General features: G+C 48.1%; 1 protein-coding gene, 2 non-coding genes and 1 pseudogene across 3 annotated transcripts; 1 reads left to right on the top strand and 3 right to left on the bottom strand.

Moving 5' to 3' along the window:
* The first annotated feature begins 6,997 nt into the window (after window positions 1-6,997).
* On the top strand, window positions 6,998-7,926 carry LOC115317428 (annotated as a pseudogene).
* A 4,345-nt stretch (window positions 7,927-12,271) lies between these two features.
* On the bottom strand, window positions 12,272-12,344 carry Trnar-ucg. The gene has a single exon. It is a non-coding gene; the product is annotated as a tRNA-Arg (tRNA).
* Window positions 12,345-17,574: 5,230 nt separating this feature from the next.
* On the bottom strand, window positions 17,575-17,647 carry Trnar-ucg. The gene has a single exon. It is a non-coding gene; the product is annotated as a tRNA-Arg (tRNA).
* A 1,070-nt stretch (window positions 17,648-18,717) lies between these two features.
* On the bottom strand, window positions 18,718-23,825 carry LOC120851190. Its single transcript, XM_040223796.2, is given in 5 exon segments — window positions 18,718-20,564; window positions 20,567-21,375; window positions 21,377-22,324; window positions 22,387-22,729; window positions 22,967-23,825. Coding segments are annotated over 5 exon segments (4,719 nt in total). The 3' UTR covers window positions 18,718-18,804.

Genomic DNA, 23,825 nt, shown 5'->3' with positions numbered 1-23,825 from the left:
TAGTAGGTGTAGCACTTCAAGTTTTCGACATAATTTATTGTAAAATATTGCGAATAATGTCAGGTTTAATGTGGTCGAAATAAAAACAAAAATTGGCTCTTTGGGTTTGCTTCCTGGTGCGCATGCTCCCGGCTAAAAATAAACAAGCGGTTGAAAGAAATCTCAGAAACTTGCAAGCAGTAAAATACAGAAAAGCAAATAAAATTGTTTTGTCAAGTTAGTTTCTCAACGTACGATGTATTTTCTTGTATCGGCTTCAGTAGTGGAGTAACTCTCGTTCCGCTACACCCTTCAGAATACATCTGCCTTCATGCCCATGTTTAGCATAGCACTTCGGGAGATTTATAGGCTAACCTTCATTTACTACGAAGTATAAATAAGCTGACACTGGTGGCGGCTAGTATCCGCTTTGAGCATCAGCTCGAAAAATTCATGTGGAGTGACGTGTCTATGTAAGCCCGAAGCTGATCGCTCTTTAGTTTTAATTAAAGGAACCCATTCTGAACCACAGAGACATATTTCTTATGTGCTCATGAGTCACATGTTTGATTATCCCTTCGACACATCCACACGTCTACATTTGCGTAGAACACACGATGGGCTGACGACTGCAATCTACGGAGAGCATTGAATACCGAAACACAAAAGACGTCATGACTCGAAATCTCAGCTTGCGCAGGAACAATGTGCATGTCGTCTGTTTTTTCTTTATGTTTATTCTTGATGGCCGCAATAACGCAAACCAAAATAGGAAGGACATTCCTTTAATAGGCAAAAGTTTGTAAACAAAGTTTACGAGTTCACCTTACTTCATCGAGGCGGCATATTTTTAAATGCAGGTCACTTTTAATATTCTAAACCAAAATATTCGAAGTTGGCTGACTAATTGACATGTCTGAAGGGAACAACACAAAGATCACTTACTTCGGTTGAAGAACGGGAAGTTTTGTTTGATCTGTTGCCTCGCTTGTTGTCGCGCAGTTTTTGTTATGGAGAAACTCAGCAGTAACAGCACAGCTGCCGGTAGTCGCGTTATCCGAAACTGGTTTGCCTTATTGACCTCGGTGACAATGCACAGGTGCACCTCTACGCTCGTTGCTTAGCGGCGCATTTTTTGGAAACGGCGTAAAATGTTGCTTTATATCATTGTACCGTCGGTGTATTTAGAATGTTTCGATGATGCGGAGCAAGATAGTAATTGAGTCCTTCCCTTTACAATCAATAATAAAAATTGAATCACTCAAAATTAATTCCTTACCCAATATATTCGAAGCCAAAAATTTTACTTAATGGACCTTTTGACACAAACCACTGCCTAATCAACCTTTTTTTTTTTTTTGCGATGCGTAGTTTTTTGGGGGACGATTTTGTCCGCGTTTCCGGAAACATGTATGTATGTACTGTTGGATGATGTTGTCGCCACATAGAGGACAGAACAAGTGATGACAGAAGATAAAATGATTTACAGAAATTGAGCCATCACGTGGGGCCTTGCGCGAGATGGTCGTGACCGCGCAACTCCTGCTTCATCATCTTCACCACCCTAGCAGTACTCCCTTCGATGAAAACGGCCGACCCGGCCGGTGAATACGAATATACAGATCACATAGAATAACAAAGAACAGATGCCGTCAGCGGGGTTGGCAATGAAGATTTGAAGATTTTTGGAGTTCGGCCTCTATCCGCAGCCTTGCAGAGCTCACCACCATCCACAGCTGCACGACCGTACGGCCTTGGATTGGGGGAGAACGTCGGCGGTTGGGGAAAGAGGTGGCGGATCGTCGGTCGGCTTCGTCTGTTTCGGCTCGTCCTAGCATCTGGGCGGGGGCTGAGCGAAGGAGCCATGGGCTGGTGATTGGTCTGGTTCTGCGGATGACTGCCACGAGGCGGGACGGCTGGCTGCTCACGGCGGCGACGTTTGATACAGAGGATGAAGGTGTCTCCGCACCTCCACCATACTTTTAGGATGTTTCTGTCGGCAGCATAGGAAAAAGGACAAGTGATGACATATGATAGAATGATTTATAAATGCCAAACCTTCACGCGTCTGAAAAAGATTAATTGCATACGTTTACGTTTTCTGTAATGCGGAGTCAGGGCTCGGCTCTTGAGATATGTTGATTGTGTGATATAGCGTGGTAAATAATTTGAGGTAGATTATATATAGTATATATATATACATATTGATATCTTGATTTTTTGTTTGCTTGGGGGTAGGCCAAAGAGGACGAGGAGGGTCAACACCACCTAGACACAAGGCCTCCGCATGGTCTCCTCTTCCTCTATGAAACATCAGAGTCGGATGTGAGGCGCAACCCGAGGTTGCGCTTCACATCCGGCTCTGCGCCCCTGAAGAAAAGCCGATGCCGTCACGATGTTGGGGCGCAACCTGAGGCAGAGAAGCAGACGGCGTTCGACGTATGTACGATGATGCTAGGCCTTACTCCCGCATCGAAATTTTCGATGGCAATGCTATCGCCGGAATCTCACGCTGTCGCGCAGAACCTATAGCAAATAAAAGTGGACGCGGTTACGCCTTAGCGATGTATGCTCGGGTAAGTGAAAAGCCGCATTAAAGAATAGAATAATTTCTGCAAGATACTGGAATCGTAGAAAATCTGCCCGGCAGCCATGTTGAAAATGTTCATTTGCCAGAACAAGATTAGTTCGGGCAGGTCGTGACGTCACGGAAACAACGGGACGCGATTGGTGGCGGAGGAATAGAAGATTTTCTTTGAGGGGCATTTGCCGCAACCTTCTTGACTTGGAGCCGACTTTAGCACGCTCTTGAGGCACGGCTGACGAGCGCCCGGCACGTGACTAAGAGCATGTACCTCGAGGGTAAGGAGGTTACTTTTTTTGGTTTACTTGACTGGGCATGGTGGTCGAGTCCACTTCTCACTTTACAGTCAACTGTCAACATTAAGGGAAGGGGGGGGGGGGGGGGGGTTACGCCATCTAAGGAGTGCTGACAGAGAAAGAGAGAGAACGCGAAAAAGTGGTGTGATCCTCTATTATTTTGTGACTCCGATAGCCACCGCTCCTCTCTCTCTCTATGCCCTCCCCTTTGCTGGCCTTCATAAATATCGGTATGAAAGTGAGAGCCGACGAACGATCGATAACCTGTAACCGCCACTTTTTCTCTTACTGGTCGAGTTTTCGGTCATGGACTGTCCGTCGTCTACACTTTAGATGGCCGGGAGTTTCTGCGGTGCGACTCCACCAGCGCAGATGAAACTCGACTCCTAATTTTTTTCACGGACGAAAACTTGAGAAAATTGAACGACGCTCCCAATGTGGCTTTCACGGACGAAAACTTGAGGAAATTGAACGACGCTCCCAATGTGGCTCATATACGGAACATTTAAGACTGTGCACCGCTCTTCAAACAATTATACACAATTCACGCTTATCTTCACAGCCATGTGTTCCCTTTTGTTTACTTTCTGATGACTCGACAAACCCAGCTGGCGTACGAGGCGCTCTTCGAAGAAGTGCTGAACTTCGCCGCAGATATCGGACTGGCACTAAATCCAAAAACTGAGAGTACAGACTTCGAACTGGCAGCAATCAACGCTCCCGTCGTCGCATGTGCACGGTTGTCTGTTCCACTTGTGCCAACCAGTATGGAGGCAAGTGCAGCACCTAGAATTGGCAGTACTCTACTAAAATTATGCAGGTGGCTTCGCCATCAAGGTGAGGCAGCTTGCAGCCCTTTCGTTCTTGCCCACCGAAGAAGGACGGGATGCCTTTGCGTCCTTGAAACCACTCTTCCCGCAAGAAGCCTGTGACCTGCTGGGATGGTGGGAGGATAATTACCTGCTCGGGAAATCACGCCGCCGTGTTGCCGGAGGTAACACGGCCGTGATCATACGAAGTCCACCGGTATTCCCGCCATCCCATTGTAATGTGTTTGCCCTCGCTCAGAACGGATTTCCAAAGGGCAACAACGCCGTTGAGGCATGGCACCGACGATGGGAGATAGTGGCTGACGGACACCACGTAAGCGTCTTCCGGCTCATCATTACCATGAAAAGGGAGCAAGGTAGAGTCGAAGACGGTATCGGGTGAGTGATCAGAGGCCAACCTCACCGCTCACAAAGCTAGAAGCAAAGGCTGCGCGAAAAACGTTAGGCAGCGGCTCTGGGAAACCAGGACAATGTCGACATTCTAAGCTTCCTTTGAGGATTGCACACAACTTATCTGTCTGAAATGCAGTCAACAAGGAATCGCTCTGCTATGCGACGAGATATCCAAAAATGTACTTTTACTTTTTTAAAGGCTTGAGCCATGCGAAGGGAAGCTATACTCGGGGACAACCTTTCATGGCTATTAAAAAAAAGAGGGCGAAAGCGCGTGCACATCGGCCGGCGAAACCTCTCCCCTAACTTTGATCACATTTCCAAGAAATTCTATCTTGCCAAGAAACTTTATCTTCCACTATAACTAGGTGATGCCGTCATTTTGAGGTTTCAATGTTTTGACTTTTCGGCTTTTTGAATTTTCGACTTTTTTTTAATGTTTGGCTTTTTGAATTTTCGGTGTTTTATATTTCGGCATTTCGATAATTCAGCATTTTCGGCGTTTTGAATGCCACCCATCTTTCGCTGCCCGCGTTTTTGAGTTGTTTATTACCCATAATTAGGGCTCCGTGTTTTCAGAGTTTAGTTTTCGTGAAATTCGGAGGCTGTTTTTCGGAGTTTATTTTTTAGCGAAAATTCGGTGTTTATCGGAGTTTATTTTTCGTAAATCCCCAACTCTTCGAAATTCGGAAATTAATTTCGCAGTGTTCCCTATTAAAAATAATAATTATTAACCGAATGCAAACGTATGCCAGCTAAAAAATAAAACGCACTTGTATCAATCAAGATTTCTTCAGTTGAATTTGGCATTGGTGTTATTGGCAATACTAATTTGTCCCACGGCAAAAGTCGCACACAGTGTGGCTTCGATAAACGTCGATACCTTAAAATCAATAAACTGCCGGAGGTAGCCGCAAGGAAGCTCGTAGTCATCCCAACAATCTATCTCGCGGCCGCGCGAGGTGGAGTGGTTAAGGATGTAACAGAGAAGTTTCAACTGCTCCTCTTCCCTATTTTATACAATCTCTATGGTCCATAGCTTTCACTGTTACCCCCAGAACCATACACTCTCCTTTCTCTAAATCCCAAATCCCATGGCCCAAACTAAAACCAAAAGAGAGGCTTTGGTCGTGACACGAATGGTACGTTGACCTGTTTCCCTGAATCAACCTTGACGAGACAAGCCGTAAGACCCCCTTTTTACAACGGTCCGAGGCTTGAAAGATAATTATGGTGTCATTTTCCCAGGACCATTGATCCTGCGCCGCTCAAACTGTAAACTATATATATATATATATATATATATATATATATATATATATATATATATATATATATATACTTTTCCTCCTTTTTTTTTTTTGCGGGGGGGGGGGGGGGTGGCATGGGCACAAAACATGTCGGAGTTTATCGGATAAATCCGAATTGACAAACATTTTTAAAGGCGGGTGTATTTCGGAGTTTTTCGGATTTATCCGAAAACACGGAGCCTTACGCATAATGTATAACGATTTTTGTTATTTATTTCATGGGGCTAGATCCACTTAATTTACACAATATTAAAAAAAAAACCATGAGTGCAAAAAAGAAGTTTGTCCATTTGGAAGCTTTTAAATATATCATATAATATGATATATTTAAAAGCTTCCAATGGACCAAACTTCTTTTTTGCACTCATAATGTTTTTTTTGTTGTTGTTTTACTGTTGTGTAAGTTAAGTGAATCTAGCCTTTCTTATTATAGAATATTATTCATATTCTATAATAAGAAAGGAAAATGAAGACGCCGTCCTCAAACGGAACCGGAATTTCCGTCCACTTTCATTTCGTCGTATTGACCAAAAAGCAACAAAGAGTTCTTTTGTTTTGTTTTAGTTTGTAGATATGCGCGTTTTGACTGCGACGGTGACCTTGACCGTCCCTCACCCCCTGTTCCACTTTCTGCACCCGATTGTAAAAGCCAGATTCCCTCCTAGAGAACAAAGGTACATTTTCTCCCTCTCCCCCACTACAGTCTGCAATTGGACACAACGTTCGGTACCCCTTGCCCTTCTTCGTATGAGGTCAGAAGGTGAGGGAAAATTCAAAGGTGTGCAAGCTTCTCCTCGCAGGCTTCGAAAAGTCAAGGACAGTGGGTTGAGGCATCTATAAAAGGACCAGAATGTAGATATTTTCTCACATAACCGAGCAGAGGGAGGTGCTGCTGTGAACGACTACATGGAGAACCAGAGCCCAGTTGACCGTTGCGATGGAGGCCATACCACGAGGGACAAGATTCGAGAACTTTTGAAGGGTAAGGCACTAGCGTGTAGTTTTTGCTCTGCACTTCCCGTGCATGTCTTTTGCGTGTGTGGGTGTTGTTTCCCCCCCCCCCCCCTTTTTTTTTGTCTCAGGTTTTCACAATCTTAGAAGTTCACCGACTCGCCTGTATTTTTTCTCTTACTTCCATCATTCAGTGGACTTCTTGTTCCTTTGTTTGTTTTCTATTTTTGTTAGGCCCATGTACTCTTTTTTCTTTTTTTACATGTGCCTCGCGTCGTCTTATTTAAAAGTAATGCCTTGATTTCACACCTCGAGCTCAAATGACCGATCGAATGCTTATTTACTTGTTAATTTCGTTTTTGATTCAGAGGAAAGCATGGTAGGCTTGTACGAGTTCTCACTCGATCGATCAAGACGACGCTACCAGGAACGCGAGAACGAGTCCAGCCACAAGTTTATGAGGGGACTAGAGACGGAGCTCGAACTGGGGTCGGTATGTACACTAACATCTACTGGGCCTATTCTTCTGCTGATTGTCTTTGCCAGAACTGAGATTCGCCATTGAATCTTCGCTGGATTACCTTTCCTTACATTTTTGTTTACGAACATGCAGTTGCCCGTCAGCCACTCCTAATCCGTGTGCATCCCATGAATATGATTGCACCTTCAATCTTCCAGACGGAGCGGTCCAAGTCGCAGTCTCGTATTGCAGCCAAGTATCGGGACATGTTCGGCAGCTTCTGGGATATGCCGTCCGCCATTCCTCCCCTGTCGCCTGAGACGTGCTGCGCGTCACTGTCGCCAAGCCGCCCGTCTCCTGGCGTGCCGCCAGAAGGACCGGTGCCTTCACCTAAACCGGCGTCGCCCGAGGACGCACCTAAGAGGCCTCCAGGCGAGGCGTCCCGTGGACCCCGGCCACGCACCTCCGGGAGGGCCTTCCGGTTCTCCCGCTCGGAGCTGAGTCCTCTTTCGCCTCCATCACTCGCGGCGTTCAAAAGAGGACTCGGCCAGAGGCTGGCGTCTTTCTTCCGGGCCACCAAGGCCAAGAGGACACCGCGCAACCAGCGGGTTTTTTTACTCGAGGCTACATGCCAACGTGGAAGGTATGTGTCCCGTTCAGGGACTCTCATCAAGTTGCCCTAGTTTCTAGAGTTTGGGATTTCGCAATTCAATAGTATATTATTGGGAGCACTGGATCATTAATTCGCGTCGCTACTCATGGGGCGTGCGTACTTAGAATAAATCAATAGTAATTTCATTGGGAGAGGGCTGGGGGGTCAGGAAAAAGTCTTGCTGTATATGTTCACTCGCTCTGTTGCTCTCAACTCTGTTAGTGTGGGGGGTTAAAATGTTCAGGTTTGCAGCACTTGCTTCTTGTGGTCGTTCTGTGACGCGTCTTCACGCGTGTCCTCGCAGCACGTGCTAACACAAAGTCTATTCCTTTTCAGCTCGCGAGCCCCATGCTGAGACGTCGCAGCTGTTGCCGCTTCGCCTCCTTGCGCGACCGAGTGCCGTCCCTCATCCGCAAGTCGCTGCGCCGCCGGTCCTATGGCTACGCGATCAACCCATTACCACGTGTCTAGATGCATCTCCACTGCCACAATGATGCACGGCGGTTGCTTTCTTCTTTTCTGCTCTTCACCAGTCGGTGTGAACTTTTTATTCTTGCCGTCTTGCAAAGAATAAACGCGGATGAAATATATTTCACTGTGTCCATCTTTCATTACGCTGCACACACGTTCCTACTATGACAGATCATCGGTGCTCTTCCCAAACAGTCTGCTTTTATTCTTCATTCAATATCATCGCGCAGCGCTCGGGTCAGGCATTCTACTCTGTTCACCCTTAAAGGCAGACGACCAGACTCGAGATTCTGCAAGGCGGAAGATCCTCCTCACCACGGGAGAGGAGGAAACAGGCAACGGTGGACAGGGTAGAAGGGGGGGGGGGGGGGGGGGGGAGGGGGAAGCGGGAGAAAAGTGGAAAGCGCGAAGTGGTCGACGCCCTGCCTTTATGCACCGGTCGCTGAAGGAGCTTTACACGAAAACAAGTAACGTTTCCGCATTTGCGGGCACTAGGCAAAGTTCCTAAAAAAAGTAACTTACCCAATTCCGTCCTGGTACGGGCTTCCGTATTTTGTGGATGTGATTTTTACCCTGTGAAATATAATTTGGAGGTAAAAGATATGAATATTTATTTCTTCCAGTCGTTATATATTCGACACTAAATAATAAGTTATATATATACTCGACACTACATAATAGTAAAATAATAGTAAAAATAAGTTATTATATACTCGACACTAAATAATACTAAAAAATAAGAGGTTGTTGAACGTGAAAGGGTGTAAGTGGTTTCCTCCTTTGTGTCTCAGGTGGATCTTTTGTTGCCGGGATGCTTTTGCCCGTGTCCCACTAGAGCGACAGACAGAAACAAAAGACAGCGACAAGCCTCGAACCCATGCTCACGATAGCACCTTAGGCAGGCGTTTAGTTGTTCAGTGCTCGTGAAGTAAGCACGAGCGATTGCAAGCCTGCGAAAGATACTATCGCGTGCGTGACGGAGAGTAGAGGGTACTATGTACTACGTGACGGAGAGTAGAGTGTACTATGTACGCGAAGGATTCAGTCAATTGTCTTCCGGTTGAGGGGAGCTAGGGTGTGTTGCTTTGTGGAAAACGTCAAGGTCGTTTGACAATTGTGGTGGAAAGAGATGCGACCTGTGTTATCTTTTGGCTTTGGAGGTCGAGAAGGTTCTGTGGTGAAGTTCGTGGAGTGTATATAAGAGGGTGACCAAATAAACTTTTCTTTAGCTGTGATAGAGACGTGTCCTCGACTGTTCATTTTTCTTCTACTTTGAAACTTTCCCCTTTTCCTGCCTCTGTCTTGGACTAAGAACAAAATGGTTAAATCTCAATTATTTTTTTTTCCAGAGTGCCAATGTTATTTTTTTTGTCGCCACATAAATAGAATACATTTACGATATGCGTAGCCGTCAATCATTTTCGTTTTGCCACCACTCCATTTTTTAACTATTTCGAGGTTGCACGGTTTTATTATTTTTTCGTCGCCCATGCCAAGTGGCTGGGTACAAGAGTGAACTAAAGAAGTGTATAGGCAACATGTGCAAGCTCTTTTATACATCTTTTTCGCGTAGTGGTCACCATCTTGCGTGTTGCAGCGACAGCCGCGCCGTCTGGCGTACGGTTGTTGCGCGCCCATTTTGGTATGCGGAGAGCAGCGTTGTTCCTAGCTCCTGCGTTGTCCCCATTGACCCTGTGCATCGTACCTTCATTGTTTTCCCTTTAGTGAGTTCTTAATTTGTTTGTTATTGAAAGTGTGAATTATTCTTGTGTTCTGGCGTGTTTATTCGCCTTCATGGCGCCCGTTGTTGCGCCAACAGCGCCGAGAGGTTCGTCGCCAGCGTCGCCAGCGTCGCCGGTAATCGAAATCGGAGGCATGTTCACTTTTCCTGAGGACGTTTACCAGTGTTTACTCTTCGCGTGTTGTTGTTTGTGAAGAATGACAGCCTTCTGCGAATGACTGACGGAGGGTTTCTATGCGCGAGCGAGTGCGACCCTGGGCATAGAAGTATCATCGTTTAATAGTAGAAATACTCACAATGGGAGTTGGCGACGCGGGCCGAACGGTTTATTGTTATGGTGCACCGTCAAGGTACGATCGCTAGTTACCGGGACATTTCTACTTCGTATGACGACGCCCAGAAACGTCGGAACTATTCAGGAGATGGGGCGAAAGGGGGGGGGGGGGGGGGGGGGGGGGGGACGGCGACGATTTTGCGCCCTCTTTTCGTATTGTTTCCATTAACGTATTTTAACGCGCGTCGCTGCCGAGCAACACACAAAATTATAGTGCACATCCTCGTAGGAATGAACGGAATGCAAAACAAAACTTGAGTAGCCAATAACAATCATTACACCGAGAGTCTTACATTTGCACCACAAGCTGCAAAATTCGTTCTACATTTGACTTATCGAGGCCTATTACTGCACTTGTAGATGTCCGTTTCTATACGTCCTATTTGTTTTTTTATGTGCTGATATTCCATCGCTTCCCCGCTGATATCAGCGGGGAAGCGATGCAAAGTGTACGTTACAGCCGCATTCGCTTTGCGACTTCTTGTGTTCGGTGCACAATTTGCCGCGCGCTATCTTCCGTTTTCGGAAATTGCTGCTGCAGCCAACGACTGCGCAGTGGCAGCCCTATGACCAGATATGCGCGGACATGATACATCGACGTATTAACCCACCTTATTACAGCTCACTTCGCTGTCAAGGGCTTCAAACCCCATTTAACGCGCACCACTGCAGCTTCTTGCCAGCCGGCTAGGCCTGCTCCCGCATACCGGAAGTGTTAGAACCGGAAGAACTATTCCCGCTGTGCGCCGAGTCGCCGAGTCGAGGCTACGCACGTTACGCGCTGGGTCGAGGTTAGACGGAAAAGGTGTATAGACTGTTGATGTTTGTTTAAGTTTCAGCGCAGAAATTTATAATAACGTCTCTGATATGTGCGTTCCACTTGCTATCAGCTGAAAGCTTAACATCTAGATATTTCCGTGTTTCTTCGTTTGATGCATTTTCGTTGTTCAATTGATATTGAGTTTCAATTTTTTTTTCTCGAGTCAAACTAACAGGGACACATTTCTTTACGTTGAGCTTCATCTTCCACTTAATGCACAATTGAGTAACTCTAATCAAGTCATTCTGCAACTGTTCTCCTATTCCGTTAGATATCCGTAAAGCAATCGTACATTGGAACTCATTCCGTCATTTATATCACTGAGAAATATTAAAAATAACAAAATCACGAACACGGGTCGCCAGATGTAACGGCAACAAAATAAATGTTGCTTTGTTTAGGACAACACATTGACGACGTAAAAAATAGACATACCCTTATCCACTTGAAGATAGGAATGGTTATGTCTAAAGTTCTAACTTGTGTAATAACTGAGTCTGATGCAGTGTCAAACGATTTCCTAAATTCTCAGAATGCACAGTCAATCTGCTAACCTCCATCAACACTAGTAAGTAGATCACAATACAGCTTATTCAATTTTCTAAAATCATGTTGCGACTCATCATGCAAGTTGCGATGCTTGATGATTTGAGAAAACAAAACATGCTCGAGTAATTTACAACATATCACGTACTGAGTATATGGCGGATCTATTTATTTTATCCATCACATTGAACTTTAGCTCCAGTTTCAATGTGCTTAAGATGAAATCTTAAACCACAGAGCACACCATCGTAGCAACCTACGTAGTGCATTCATCGAATGATAAATATCAAGCGGTATTTGGCTCGAAAAGAATGTGAGCAGAGAAAATATAGTAAAGTGCAGGCGATCTGGTGAATATAAACCATGTTAAATTAACCTGAGACGGGGGTAGAAAGAAAACATAAAATCGTAGAAGGGACGCAAAATATACAGGACTATATAAACGAGTTTGCTCAGCTTGAGACATCGTCCCCTTTATTGTTTGTCCCTTTTACGTTTTGATGTTTCCTTTCTGCCCCAATCTCAAGTTAATTATACATGGTTTATCTGTACAGGGAAGCGTAGCTACCTTGCACGACTTCCCTGCTTACTCGGAACAACCTGCGCCAAGCAAGAAAGCAGATATTTTAACATGTCGAAGAACTCGTTAAGTCTTCTAAATATCTGAGGGGCATCTTTAATGGCAATGCATGCACGTCGGTAACTACGCTTGGGTAACATATATGTTGATAAAAGTTCAGTTGCATGCGATTGGACGGCAAGCTAAAATTAACCTTGACAAAGAAGAGACCTACTCTTGCTGTTTGTTTGCTTTTTAGTGGGCGAAGGATTTGATAACACCGAACATTTTGTCCAGGTAGATGAGGACCCTGAGACACTTAAACCCCAAAAGCAAACAGTATCTCGTTCGCGACAGGACTCGAACCTGCAGTCTTCTGATTCGAAGTCAGACGCCTTATCCATTAGGCCACGCGAACGGACGTTATTTGCACTAGTGCTGTAACTGCATGCAGTACGTACACGCACAATCAAAATAGCATTACAGTGCAATAGACAACGGAAATAATAAAACAAACTCGTGACAAGGGACGACCCTTGTTTTATTCTTTCTGTTGCCACTCAATGCCACCAACCTCCCTTCAGTTAATGTGCAGTAGACACTTTCACAAATTCAGTGCCATCAACTAGCTCGACTATCAGTCTAGATTTGTGTATACTGATGGCGATTAAGTCTACTAACTATTAGGCAACGCAAAAATGTTCCAAAAGCCTTGTGGATTCATGATTAAATACGTTTACTCTGAACTTACACAACAAAAATGGTAACTAAAATGTTTAGACGTTTCGCCACCCATGCAGTTGGCATCTTCAGTAAACACTGACATACTAACAAAAGTAGTTATGCTTTAAAAGAACGCCACTGTCCAAAGACGCTTATTACCGATACTCGGAAGCGCATGGAGAGGGGACAGGCGAGTATATCAAGGGAAAAGAACGCATCGACTGTGTCTATCCATAGCCTCCTCTATACTGACAGAGCCTGGCAGATCATCAAGTGACGCGGCCGCCGAAAGTGAAAGGGGAGATCGGCAGAAAAGAGTCATGCAACGGGCGCCCCGCTGCGGCAAGACGCCAAAATCGCTCGTCCCGAGCGATGGAATGTCCTCTCGTGCTTCTCGCGTTCCTCGGGCTACAGCTTCTTTTTTCGCCGCGAGTTTAAAAACCATGTTTCGGGTGCTCGCTGCTGCAAAGACTGTGCGCTGATTACCAGACTCCCCGAGAAATGCTCTGCATGCTACCAGATCCTCGCGCTCCACAACTGCGGCCGGGCACTCACTGCTCCGTCATCGAACTGCCCGGCTTTGTGAGGAGGCTATGGTCTATCCCGTAGGAGAGCCTTAGCGCGTCTGACACGCGGGGAGGCTCTCCTTACCACGTTTTACCGCCAGTGAATGCTTCCTATAGACCTTTTCACCCTCCGCCGCATGGGCGCTGCCATCTTGGAATCACGTGATGCGGCCGCCATTAGGTTGCTTCAACTGGTTGCTCCGCTCTCCCGTCCGCGCCTTGGCGGATGCGTTGAATTCGTGTTTTTCGTCGCGTTTCACCGTGTCTCTTGCCTTACTCCGTAAAGTGTCGTCCGATACTTGTACTTACCATGCAATTGCATTACAAAATTATGCGCGCAACGTCTGTAGTTGATTTTGTAACACGTTTTGAATATTTTGTTACCGTCGGCGTGCGGGATGCGTGTGAAAAGGTTTAATAGGAACAGGAATCAGCGTTAGCACTTGCGTACGTTGAATACATATATGTCTTGAAGAAAGCCTCGAGGGTTCAAATACCAACAACTTATGACAACTGAGGGTTGGTTACTAATAAGGGCGGAACATTTGGAATAGGAAGCCCAATGTAATTATATAGATGAGTGCGCATTGCTGGCAAGGAAGGAAGCAAAAACACTCAGCGTAATTAGCCTCGTTTTTTTTTATTGAAAGCATGGTGTTTTGTAGTTACAACTGATCGAAAACAGTTTCTTTTGATTACACTAGGGAACTTGTGGACAAGACGCGGCAACAAACGTTTAGTTTGAATTATTTTTTATGCTAGAAATAATGGTACCTTAACATTAGGCAACTTGTTTGTTCGCAATATCACACCTATATCTGTTTTACGTTCTTAATCGCGTGTGTGATATAAGCATTCACTATATCGGTTTATTTATGAATTCCACGGAATTGTATATCCTGCTTGGTCCCATGTCCATAGTCTTTCAGTTGCTTAAGTCATTTTTAATATAATCATGCAGTTTCAATTAATTTATTTTAACACAAATATTATGACTCCCCGCGTAAGAAACTGTCACAGACAGCTTGATAGTGCCTATGATTCACAAAATGTGACACCGAAAAGAATCCTTCTGCATGAAAATCGCCCGAGTGCAGCCGGTTGTTGACGGCGAATAGGGAGTTACTTTCAGTAGCTGGCGACGTCAAAATGTGCAAAGCGCATCGTTTCAAATCAGTGAACAGCTTTCGTCCATTGGGTGGCGCCTGGCGTTCGACTTAGCAAAAGTTATTGGAGATCATTTCCTTTGCGCTCTTCAATTTGATTCGGCAAATTTTACGAAAGATGAATATCAGACTTCATTTGAAGTCTGGCATTCACTTATCTCACCATTCTCATACCTTGAGAACGCCGTAAGCAAATGATCATATAACAAAAAGTTTATTTCATAAGGCCAATATTTTGAAATTCTGTTACTGAGTACTTGAGTTAAAGAAATTTTCCAGTCAGCCTAGGCTGGTCTATCAAAATATTTCTCGAGCGCTTAATTTCTTTAAATAAAACAGGCCGAGGCAATATCACTTTCTGTATCTTATCTACGTGATTACATGAAACTTTTCTGGTCATTATAAAATACGTTTCCGGTCTCGAAGTTAGAAAAGGTTGGTGTACGAATACCAAACATCGAACAGTTAACTTGTCAGTTCATCTGTTCTTGGTGATACAGCAGATTGTTAATCATGTTGTCGACCTGCTTTTTCACTAAGCACTCATGCAATATAGTCTGTTGCAATATAATATGATCCGTTCAATAGCTGACTTGAGCGCGAGCTATCTACCTTTTGTACCGCTCGGTGCACGCACAGACAAAGCACGGCGGCAGGCAACGAGCGCACGCTGCAGGCGGAGCTTGTCCTGCTCTTTATTTCTTTTTTCTTCTGGAAATGAGTGTCCGCGGGTACGGCCGTGGACAATGGTACTCCTCCCTGTGCATCAGTGCAGTTGTTTCACCGCCGAACCTGGCCGAAATTAACGATGGACGGAATCAGACGCACATCGTGTTCGTAAAAAAAGATCGCAATTTAGGCTCGAAACAACTTTGTGGTTTGCCAAGTGGCCCAATACTATTGTTTCATTCGCTGTGTGCTACAAGAAAGAATTGTATATCGCAAAATTAATCGAAAGTGGCATGAAACAGCATCACAATCGCGTGCACGTTGAAACCGAAACAGACCAAATTGAAGCAACCTAATGGCGGCGAGTGCGCCAGCGCCCTCTACCCGCCGGTCAGGCAACTACTGAAATGAAAAGGTCTATACACGAACTCATCTCTGTTACGTCACGGCGCGGTGGTGGCGCGTCGGACGCACTTCCGGTCCGGGGCTGTGGGCGGAAGTGCCCATCTGAGACGTGTATTCCTGCGTTGTTTTGAAAGGAACCAGACAAAAACCTGCCTTCTTGTCAAAATGCTGCGACTGGGGCAGTACCAAAAGGGTCGAGAAAGGTTTGAAGGTCAGTTTTCATGCGCTCGGTTCATCCGAGAACGTGGATATATGCCATGAAAAGGGAAAACCAGACGCCGTCGGACCACGATTGCTTGGGCGGGAAGCATTTTGGGTTGAATTCACGGATACTTCTGGCCATCAGATTTATTTGTTTTGTTCCAAAATGAACGCCGGAAAACCGTAAAGTTGTACGGTCCACCTGCTTACTACGTTCACTGCGTCTTCAAGTTCAAACGGTCGCCTGATTGTTCGAACTGTCGTCTGCTCTTTCAAACGTTTCTGCTTGTCGTCTGCTCTTTTAGAGGACACCGGCCCGTAGACCAAACGTTGGCCCGGTACTTTCGATAAGAAGTAAGTGCAGGCCTCAAAAGACTTAAGTTTGAAGGTTGGTAAGCAGGCTCGACGTAAACAGTAGATACAAGGAGATGTTGATCCTTGTTACCAGTGGCCATCACCGACTTGTTATGCCTGATTCACTTAGTTAGATACTGCTTGCGATTTTCAGTATCGACGTTGACCATCTCAGCTACGGTTCACGCTTTTGCAGGCCGAGCGACTTCGCTACTGAAAATTGCGAGCGAAATCTCATCATGTGAATCAGGCTTTAGCCTACATTCTGCGGCGTCCACGCGGAATGAATCGCCGCATGTCACATTATTCACGCAAAGTTTTGCGGTGTAACGAGCCTCGTTAATTTCGCTGACGCCGCTCAAGTAGTCAGACATCGTTTGGAGGACGTAGAATCAACAATTCCAACGCGAAAAAGAGCGTGGGGACTCACACCGACGCCGACAACATCGCATTTCAATGGTTTGTTTATGAGCGACTGCGAGCTTCCTGCCCACACCCCCATCGCGCATGCGCGGCGCCGGTGGCGTCCGCTAGGGGCGCTCCGGGCGCTCCGGTTTGTTTGTAAACATGAGTTGGTCTATAGGGAGTATTCACTGGCGGCCGTAGTTGTGTGCGCGAATCCAGAGAGCTTGCTGATGGAGAGCTTCCGCAGTTCTTTTACAACGTGCATTCCGCAACATCAAGAGTGCCGGTCTTAGCAGCCTATTGATGTGAGCTCGTTCTGAGCATGCGCTCTAAACAATACCCAAAAATATGGCGTCCAGTGAATCTTCCCTATACCGCGCTGAAGCCGGATTTTCTTGAACATCGACAGTAGGCATTCGCCTTCAATGTTAATTAAAGCGCAGTGGGACAGAGGCGCTCGCTGGACCCATGCATCATCTGACCCCGCTCTCTGCGCGTTGGTATGGGCGAGAGCGTGATCACGTGGCGAGATATGGTGCCAAAAGCGTATAGCTCCTTCCACACTGCTTATACATCATACGAACGACATCCTACAAACACGAGTCATCGCAATATTCGTGGTTCGAATGCCGCGTGGCAAGTTTCTCCTTGAACTCATTGCCAGATGGAATTCGAAGCACGGATCTCGCGGTGACTCGTTTTCGAATCAGTATGCAGGCTGCCTTTAATGTGATGTATAAACAACGTGGCCCCGGCATTAGGTGTTTACGGAGGCTTATTGCGGAGAAGGCGCCGTGTAACCGAGCTTTCGGTTGCACGTCAAAAGATCCCCAGGTGGTCGAAATTACTCCTCAGTCCTCCGCTGGGGCGTGCCAGATGCCCGTCGTAGGTTTGGCACGTAAAATCCCCAAATTTAACTTTTTTTAAGGCATTAGGTGTTTATAATGGGCATAATGCAGCTCTCCCAGCACTACCCTCCCCCCCCCCCCCCTTCCCCCCCCCCCCCCCCCCCGGGCCCCATAAAACAAATTACATACTTTTGCGTTTTTTTTTTATAAATTGTGATTCTTATCATAATATTACTCGTCATATATAGGACGAGGGCGGCCGGACTTCTCTGTGAAATGCCAGGTTTACAAAAAAAAGAAATGTAATCACACGTCCGCGGCGGGACTCGAACCTGCAGTCTTCTGATCCGAAGTCAGACGCCTTATCCATTAGGCCACGCGGACGCACAGACCACGTAACTGTAGTGGCTGAATAAAGAGGCGCATTAAAACCGCAGCCCAGTCTTCGCATCTACATTGTAGACCAACGCGCTTTCTACGCACAAGCTTAAGCGTTCCCTTGCACCGGGAGTGGGCAGCGCGCAGAAGCGATATTCGGATAAGGTGAAGCCTCTGCGCATGCGTCGGCAGCAGCGCCACCGCAGAAGTGTGACGTCAGATCCGTCTGTTGGCGCACCAGTCCGCAAGCTGGATTCTTTGTTGGGAACCACACAGATATAATCTCGCTTCCATCTCTTATCGATACAGGGAAGTTCTCAAAGTATTCGGATGTCACGTATGCTCCTCGCTGGTGGTTAGGGAATCTGAAGTCTGGGTCCTGTTTTCCACCGAAAAACACGGTTTTTTTTTTTTTGTTGTTGTTTTTTTGTTTTTGTTTCTTTTTTTTTTTTTTTTGTCCGATACCAAAATTAATTTTCAAAAACAGCGAATTTCTGGGAAATGATAAACACAAAAAACAGCCCCGTATTAAAACATCATAAAAGAAACGCAAACACGGCTGTACACATGCAGAGCGCAAGCTCATCTGGGCCGGCTTGCTCAGCGTCTCAGCTGAGACTGGGAGAAAGAAAGCACTGCAAAGGCTGGGGCGCGCGAGCATCTTGAGACGCAACTTGAGTCCCGCTCAGCTCGAGCGCTGGCTTTGGCAGTACTTTCTTTCACCCAGTCTCAGCTGAGACGCTGGTTCTAGCCAGAGCCGTTTATACTGAGAGAGTTTGGCCTTCTTAAGGAGATTTTGGCAGTCTGACAACCACAGCAGCGTAGTCTGACAACCGGGGGATGACTACTTCCGTCCGCCATATTACGTGGATCTGCCTCATAGGAACTCTACGCGATTTCACAGGAATGAACAAGACAAAGAAGTAACGTCATATTGTGTTATCGCGAAATCCGCTGGTTCTAGCGGCCAACAAGCTCCGCCCATCGGTCAAACTCTCTCAGTATAAACGGCTCTGGTTCTAGCAAGCCGGCCCTGCTTCCTTTGCAGTGTTGACGACGGAACGCCGAGCTTTTGTTGTTGTTGAAAAACTTTATTGAGTTGAAAGATTTAGGAAAGGGAAGGGGAGAAAGGGGAAGAAAAAGGAGAGAGTGGTTGTGTGCCCCTATTCCGGGGCTCCAAGTGCGGAGTGAACTCGGAGTGCTCGGGCCACGAGCAGCCTCTGCTCGCTAGCCGTCGCGTACTTGAGTCCCGCTTCCCACTCCTCGAGTTTGGGCTCCTCGACTGGAGCCAGTCCTGGGAGGTTCTTGCATGCCCAGACAACGTGATAAACGTCCACCCAGGGCTCACCACAGAAGGGACAGTCCGCCGTGGCGTACCGCTCTGGGTACCACAGATGTAGCTGGATCGGTGTGACGAACGTGTCCGTCTGAAGTCGTCTCCACGTGAACTCTTCTTCTTTGCTGAGACCTTTGGCCGGCCCAGGATATTCTGCCCTATGTGTTCGTAGAGCCTTTAAGGCCTCACTGTAAGTGAGCGCACTGTCCAGATCCCTCTGGGCCAGAACCGAGTCCCGGTATAACGCACCTCGGGCCGCAGCATTCGCCGCCTCGTTTCCGACTTGCCCCATATGGCCGGGGGTCCAGATCAGATGTACTCCCTCTACTGCGGTTTTGCGGAGGAGCCTTAGAGCTGGTTGACTCACGACCCCTCGCGCAAAGTTTTGACAAGCTCTTTGTGAATCCGAAATTATCGTCGCACGAGGATTGCAAACCACCGCCAATGCTATGGCCGCCTCCTCCACTTGTTCAACCGTCTGCGCTCGAATGGAGGCGACGCGTCTGATCTGCCCTTGCGCACTGGCCACCGCTATTGCAGCCACCCCCAGTACCGGACCGGCCCCATCCACGTACAGGGTTCCCTCTCTGCTGTCCCAGGAACGCGCTAGGGCCACCGCTCGCGCTTGTCTCCGTTCCGCATTCCTATCCGGGTGCATGTTGCGGGGGATTCTACTGATCGTGAATCTCTGCCGGGTCTCAGCCGGCAGCTCTTCCCCCGCGTCTCCAGGCCCGTGAGAACCGCCGGGTACTACCATTCCCAGTTTGTCCAGAAGCCACGCTCCATTCACTGTGGAAGAGAGTCGCTTCAGCTGTGACACTAGTTGAGCTTCATGAAGTTCTTCTATGGTGTTATGCACCCCAAGTTTAAGCAGTTTCTCGGTCGCCGTACGCTCCGGTAGCCCCAGCGCGTTTTTGTACGCTCTCCTTATCAGTACGTTTAGCTTTTGCATCTGCGCCTTGTTCAAGTTCAGGTACGGAGTGTCGTACGTCAGTCTGGCAATAATGAAGGCCTGGACCAACTGTATTGCCTCTTTCTCCTTTATACCGTGTCTACGGTTCCTAATTCGCCTCATCATACCGCACACCTGCGACGTCATGGCGTCCAGTCTGTCGATAGTCGACTTGTTCCCCCTCCCCTGTTGTAGAAGCTGGCCCAGAATCCGAACCTCCGCTAGTTTTGGGACCCGGACTCCATCTATCACCACGTCAATGTGATCGACTAGCTTATCGCGAGGGTTTCGGAAGACAAGAAGCTCAGATTTCTCCGGGGCGCACTTAAGCCCGCATCTCATAACGTACTCTCCGACGATATCCGCCGCCGCCTGAAGCTTCTCTTCTATTTCCGCGTCACTGCCCTCCCTGCACCACAGGGTGATGTCATCCGCGTAGATGGCATGCTCCACGTTCGGAACCGCCCTCAGCGCTTCTGGTAGACCCCGCAGCGCAAGGTTGAACAGCAACGGGGAAAGTACTTCCCCTTGCGGCGTACCCCTGGAACCCAGTCTGTATGTTCCAGATTGCATACTTCCCAACGTCAACGTGGCTGTCCTGTCCGTCAAGAAACTGCGGACATATTCGAAGGTCTTCTCCCGCAGTTAACTGTGCTGAGACCCCTAAATATGCTTTCGTGCGAAACATTATCAAACGCGCCTTTCAAGTCTAAAGCTAGAAGGCATCTCGTTTGGCCGCTCCTCGGATTCTCCAGTATATCCTTATATATCCACAAGAGTATGTCCTGCGTCGATGTGTGAGGTCTGAACCCGAACTGCGTGTTCGGAAGGAGTTGTTCCTTGTCTAGATACTTCATAACCCTGGAGTTTATGACTCGTTCGAACGCCTTGCCCAGGCAAGATGTAAGCGAAATCGGCCGCAGATTTTCTAGCTTGAGCTCCTTTTTGGGTTTTGGAATGAAGCGAATGTCAGCAACCTTCCAACTATCTGGAGCAAGCCCGCGCTCCCAGAAATGTTCGTTGAAATGGCGTACCAGCTCTTTCAGGTCCCCTTCCCCTAAGTTGTAGAGGAGTTTCGCTGTGAGGGAGTCCGGTCCGGGTGCTGCGCCCTTCCTCATAACCCCGAGCTCATACTCCAACTCCGCGAAAGTAATTGGCCTGTCTAATTCAGGGTTTTCCTGCCCTTCATACTCCACGATTTCTCCTGTGGATTCCAAACACAAATACCTTTCCGCCAGCCGATCCATGATCTGCTTGCGGTCCCCGGGTAACTTATGCTTCAGTTCCGCTAAACGGCCGCCCGTCACCGCCTTTGCCCTACTCGGATCGATTAAGGCCCTAAGCATCCTCCATGCCTGAGCCGTGCCTAGGCTTCCCCGTATAGAGTCACACAGGCCATACCAGTTCTTCCTAGCCAAGTCCACCGCATAGTCCTCGGCCAACTTTGAGTGCTTGAATCCTCTTCCTCAGCTTCTTGTTGTAGCGCTGTTTCTTCCATCTCCTGGTCAGCCCGCGTCGTGCTTCCCAAAGATGAAGCAGACGCGTGTCCACTGCTGGGGTCTTCTCTGAGAGTTCAACTTCAGCCACGAACGGCTTGACACTGGCGATCACCTCCGAAGACCAATCCTCGATGTTCTCGATGCTTGCTGCACCTTTCCCTCTCTGTTTTCGCCATCGGTCCCAATCCGTTATTCTTGCCTTTCCCGTCTTTCTTGTGTATCCGGACTCGTGAATAGTCGTTTCGAGGATACAATGATCGCTACCGAGTTGCTCCATGGGGTTAGTCCACTCAGCGTTCGCCACGTTCTTGACAAGCGTCAGGTCCGGACAGGTGTCTCTGCATGAGCTCGTGCCCGTCCTGGTTGGCTGATCAACCTCGGTAAGCAATGTTAGGCGTTCCTGATTGATGCTTTCCGCCAGCCTTCTGCCTTTCGGAGAAACGTACTTGTAACCCCATCCCGGGTGAGGGGCGTTGAAGTCTCCCGCAATAACCACAGGGTCCTTCCCCGCCTCCTTGACCACCTTCGCGATGAGCCGCCTGTAGTCCGTCTTATGGTTCTTTGGATTTCCGTACACGTTCACCACATGTACACCCCGATCCCCTTTTTTCACTGGGATGATCACAATGTGACAGCACGACACCTCACAGCCATCCAAGTCTAGTCTCGTGGCTGCGTAGGTCTTGTGCACAAGCGTCGCGACGTATTGGTCGCCTTCAATTGTAGCATAGTCTTTGATCTTCACTGGTTTCTTGCCCGGCTCCTGCAGCAGTATCACCGCCGGGGGATTGGGTTCAAGCGACACCCTCAGGCTAAGGCTCGCCTGTTTCCGACCCTTCCCCCTGCAGTTCCACTGCCACACTTTCAAACCTGGCTTCGCTGACTTGCGCATGATTCTGCGTCCGAAATTTCTGCGTCCCGTAGAGGCTCGCCCGTTTTTCTCCGCTTCAAGACGAACTGCCTGAAGAGGCTCTCTTGGTTTTGCTCAAGAGTCTTTCCTAATTTCTCCAGCTCGGTGACCCTGCATGTCAGCTGCATCAGTTGGCTGGTGAAGAATTCTTGAAGTCCCTGGATCGCCCACTGAACGGTCGTCTCCACGATCGCTTGTACTTGCTCTGCCGAGACTCCCCCGGTTCTTTCTCTTTTGTTCCAAAGTTCCTCTATGATCTTTTTGCAGTGGGTCACGTCCCTCCGCAGGTCTTGAATCGCTCCGTTGCTGCTCGCCCCTCCACCTTTGGGCTGGGACGTGCTCCTCGACTCCTGATCCCCGACCCTTGGGAGTTCCGGCCACTTGCGATTGCCTGGATCAGTGAAGATCCCTTCCATAGAGGTGCTTCGCTTGCTCTTTTTTCGCTTGCCCTTTTGCCGGCGCCGCTTGGATGTAGTCATATCTCGAGACGCGCTTCTCCCACAGCTGGCGGACCGGCTGCGCGAGCGGGTGCGCGAGTCTGACACGCTCCGTCCCGACTCTCTCGAAAGCCACCGCACGTGCTGCGCGCCGTCGCGACGCCTCCCCCGACTCCGTCTAGGCTCCCTGCTTTTAGTCTCCTTGTAGAACTTCTCCGGGCAGTGTCTGTCGTAGGTCTTGTGGGCCCCCCCGCACAAGGCACACTTCGGCACACACTCATGGTCCTCACCGACCTCAGTGGCCCTGCACGCCGAGCACGCAAATCCCTCCGGCTTGCTGCATACGTCGGTCCGATGGCCCACTTCACCACAGTTCAGACAAGCCGCCCTAGTCTTCTTATAGATAAAGCAGGGAGTCTCAAGCCAATTGAAGCTCACCGTGAACGGTACCTTCTTCCCCGCAAATACGATTACCGCAGACTGTGACTTCCCTAGCCTCCTTGCTTCTAGAACTTCGTATCCCACAGCTCTGGTTTTCTGTCGAATCTGTTCGTTAGTCAGGTCAGGCCGGACACCGTGTATGACGCCGCGGCACGCATCTTCGCTCGGGGAGACATGATACGCTTCGACGTCCAGCACGCCGACAGGAAAATTCAGTTTCTTGATACCTGCGACGGCTTCCGCTTCGCTCCATTCGTCCGTACAAACCATGATTGTATTCTGTGCTTCCAGCAGCCTTACGACCGTCTTCTCGTCCAATCCTCTCGGCAGGGAGCTCTGGACCGCTTCCCCAATCAGGCTCCTGTACCGCTTCAGGTCCACCGCGACCCGATGAGGTTTGATAATGACCTTGTGCTTGTAAACTCTGAGACTGGGCAACCTCAGAGTTTTCCTCGACTTGAAATTCTCCGCCGTTGTTCCCCCGGCTTCATCTCGAACCTGTTTCTCGAGGCCTTGTGTCTCCCTCTTGCTCTTTTTCTTCTGCATCAGTACTTGCACCCAGCCGTTGCCGGGTCCTCCGTCCTCCTGCATGGTCCCCCAAGGTGGCAT

The sequence above is a fragment of the Ixodes scapularis genome, unplaced genomic scaffold (genome assembly GCF_016920785.2).
Source record: "Ixodes scapularis isolate PalLabHiFi unplaced genomic scaffold, ASM1692078v2 PGA_scaffold1__304_contigs__length_218370807, whole genome shotgun sequence".
NCBI lineage: Eukaryota > Metazoa > Arthropoda > Arachnida > Ixodida > Ixodidae > Ixodes > Ixodes scapularis.
Note: the sequence above shows the minus strand (reverse complement) of the source record. Positions and strands in the feature narration are given on the sequence as shown.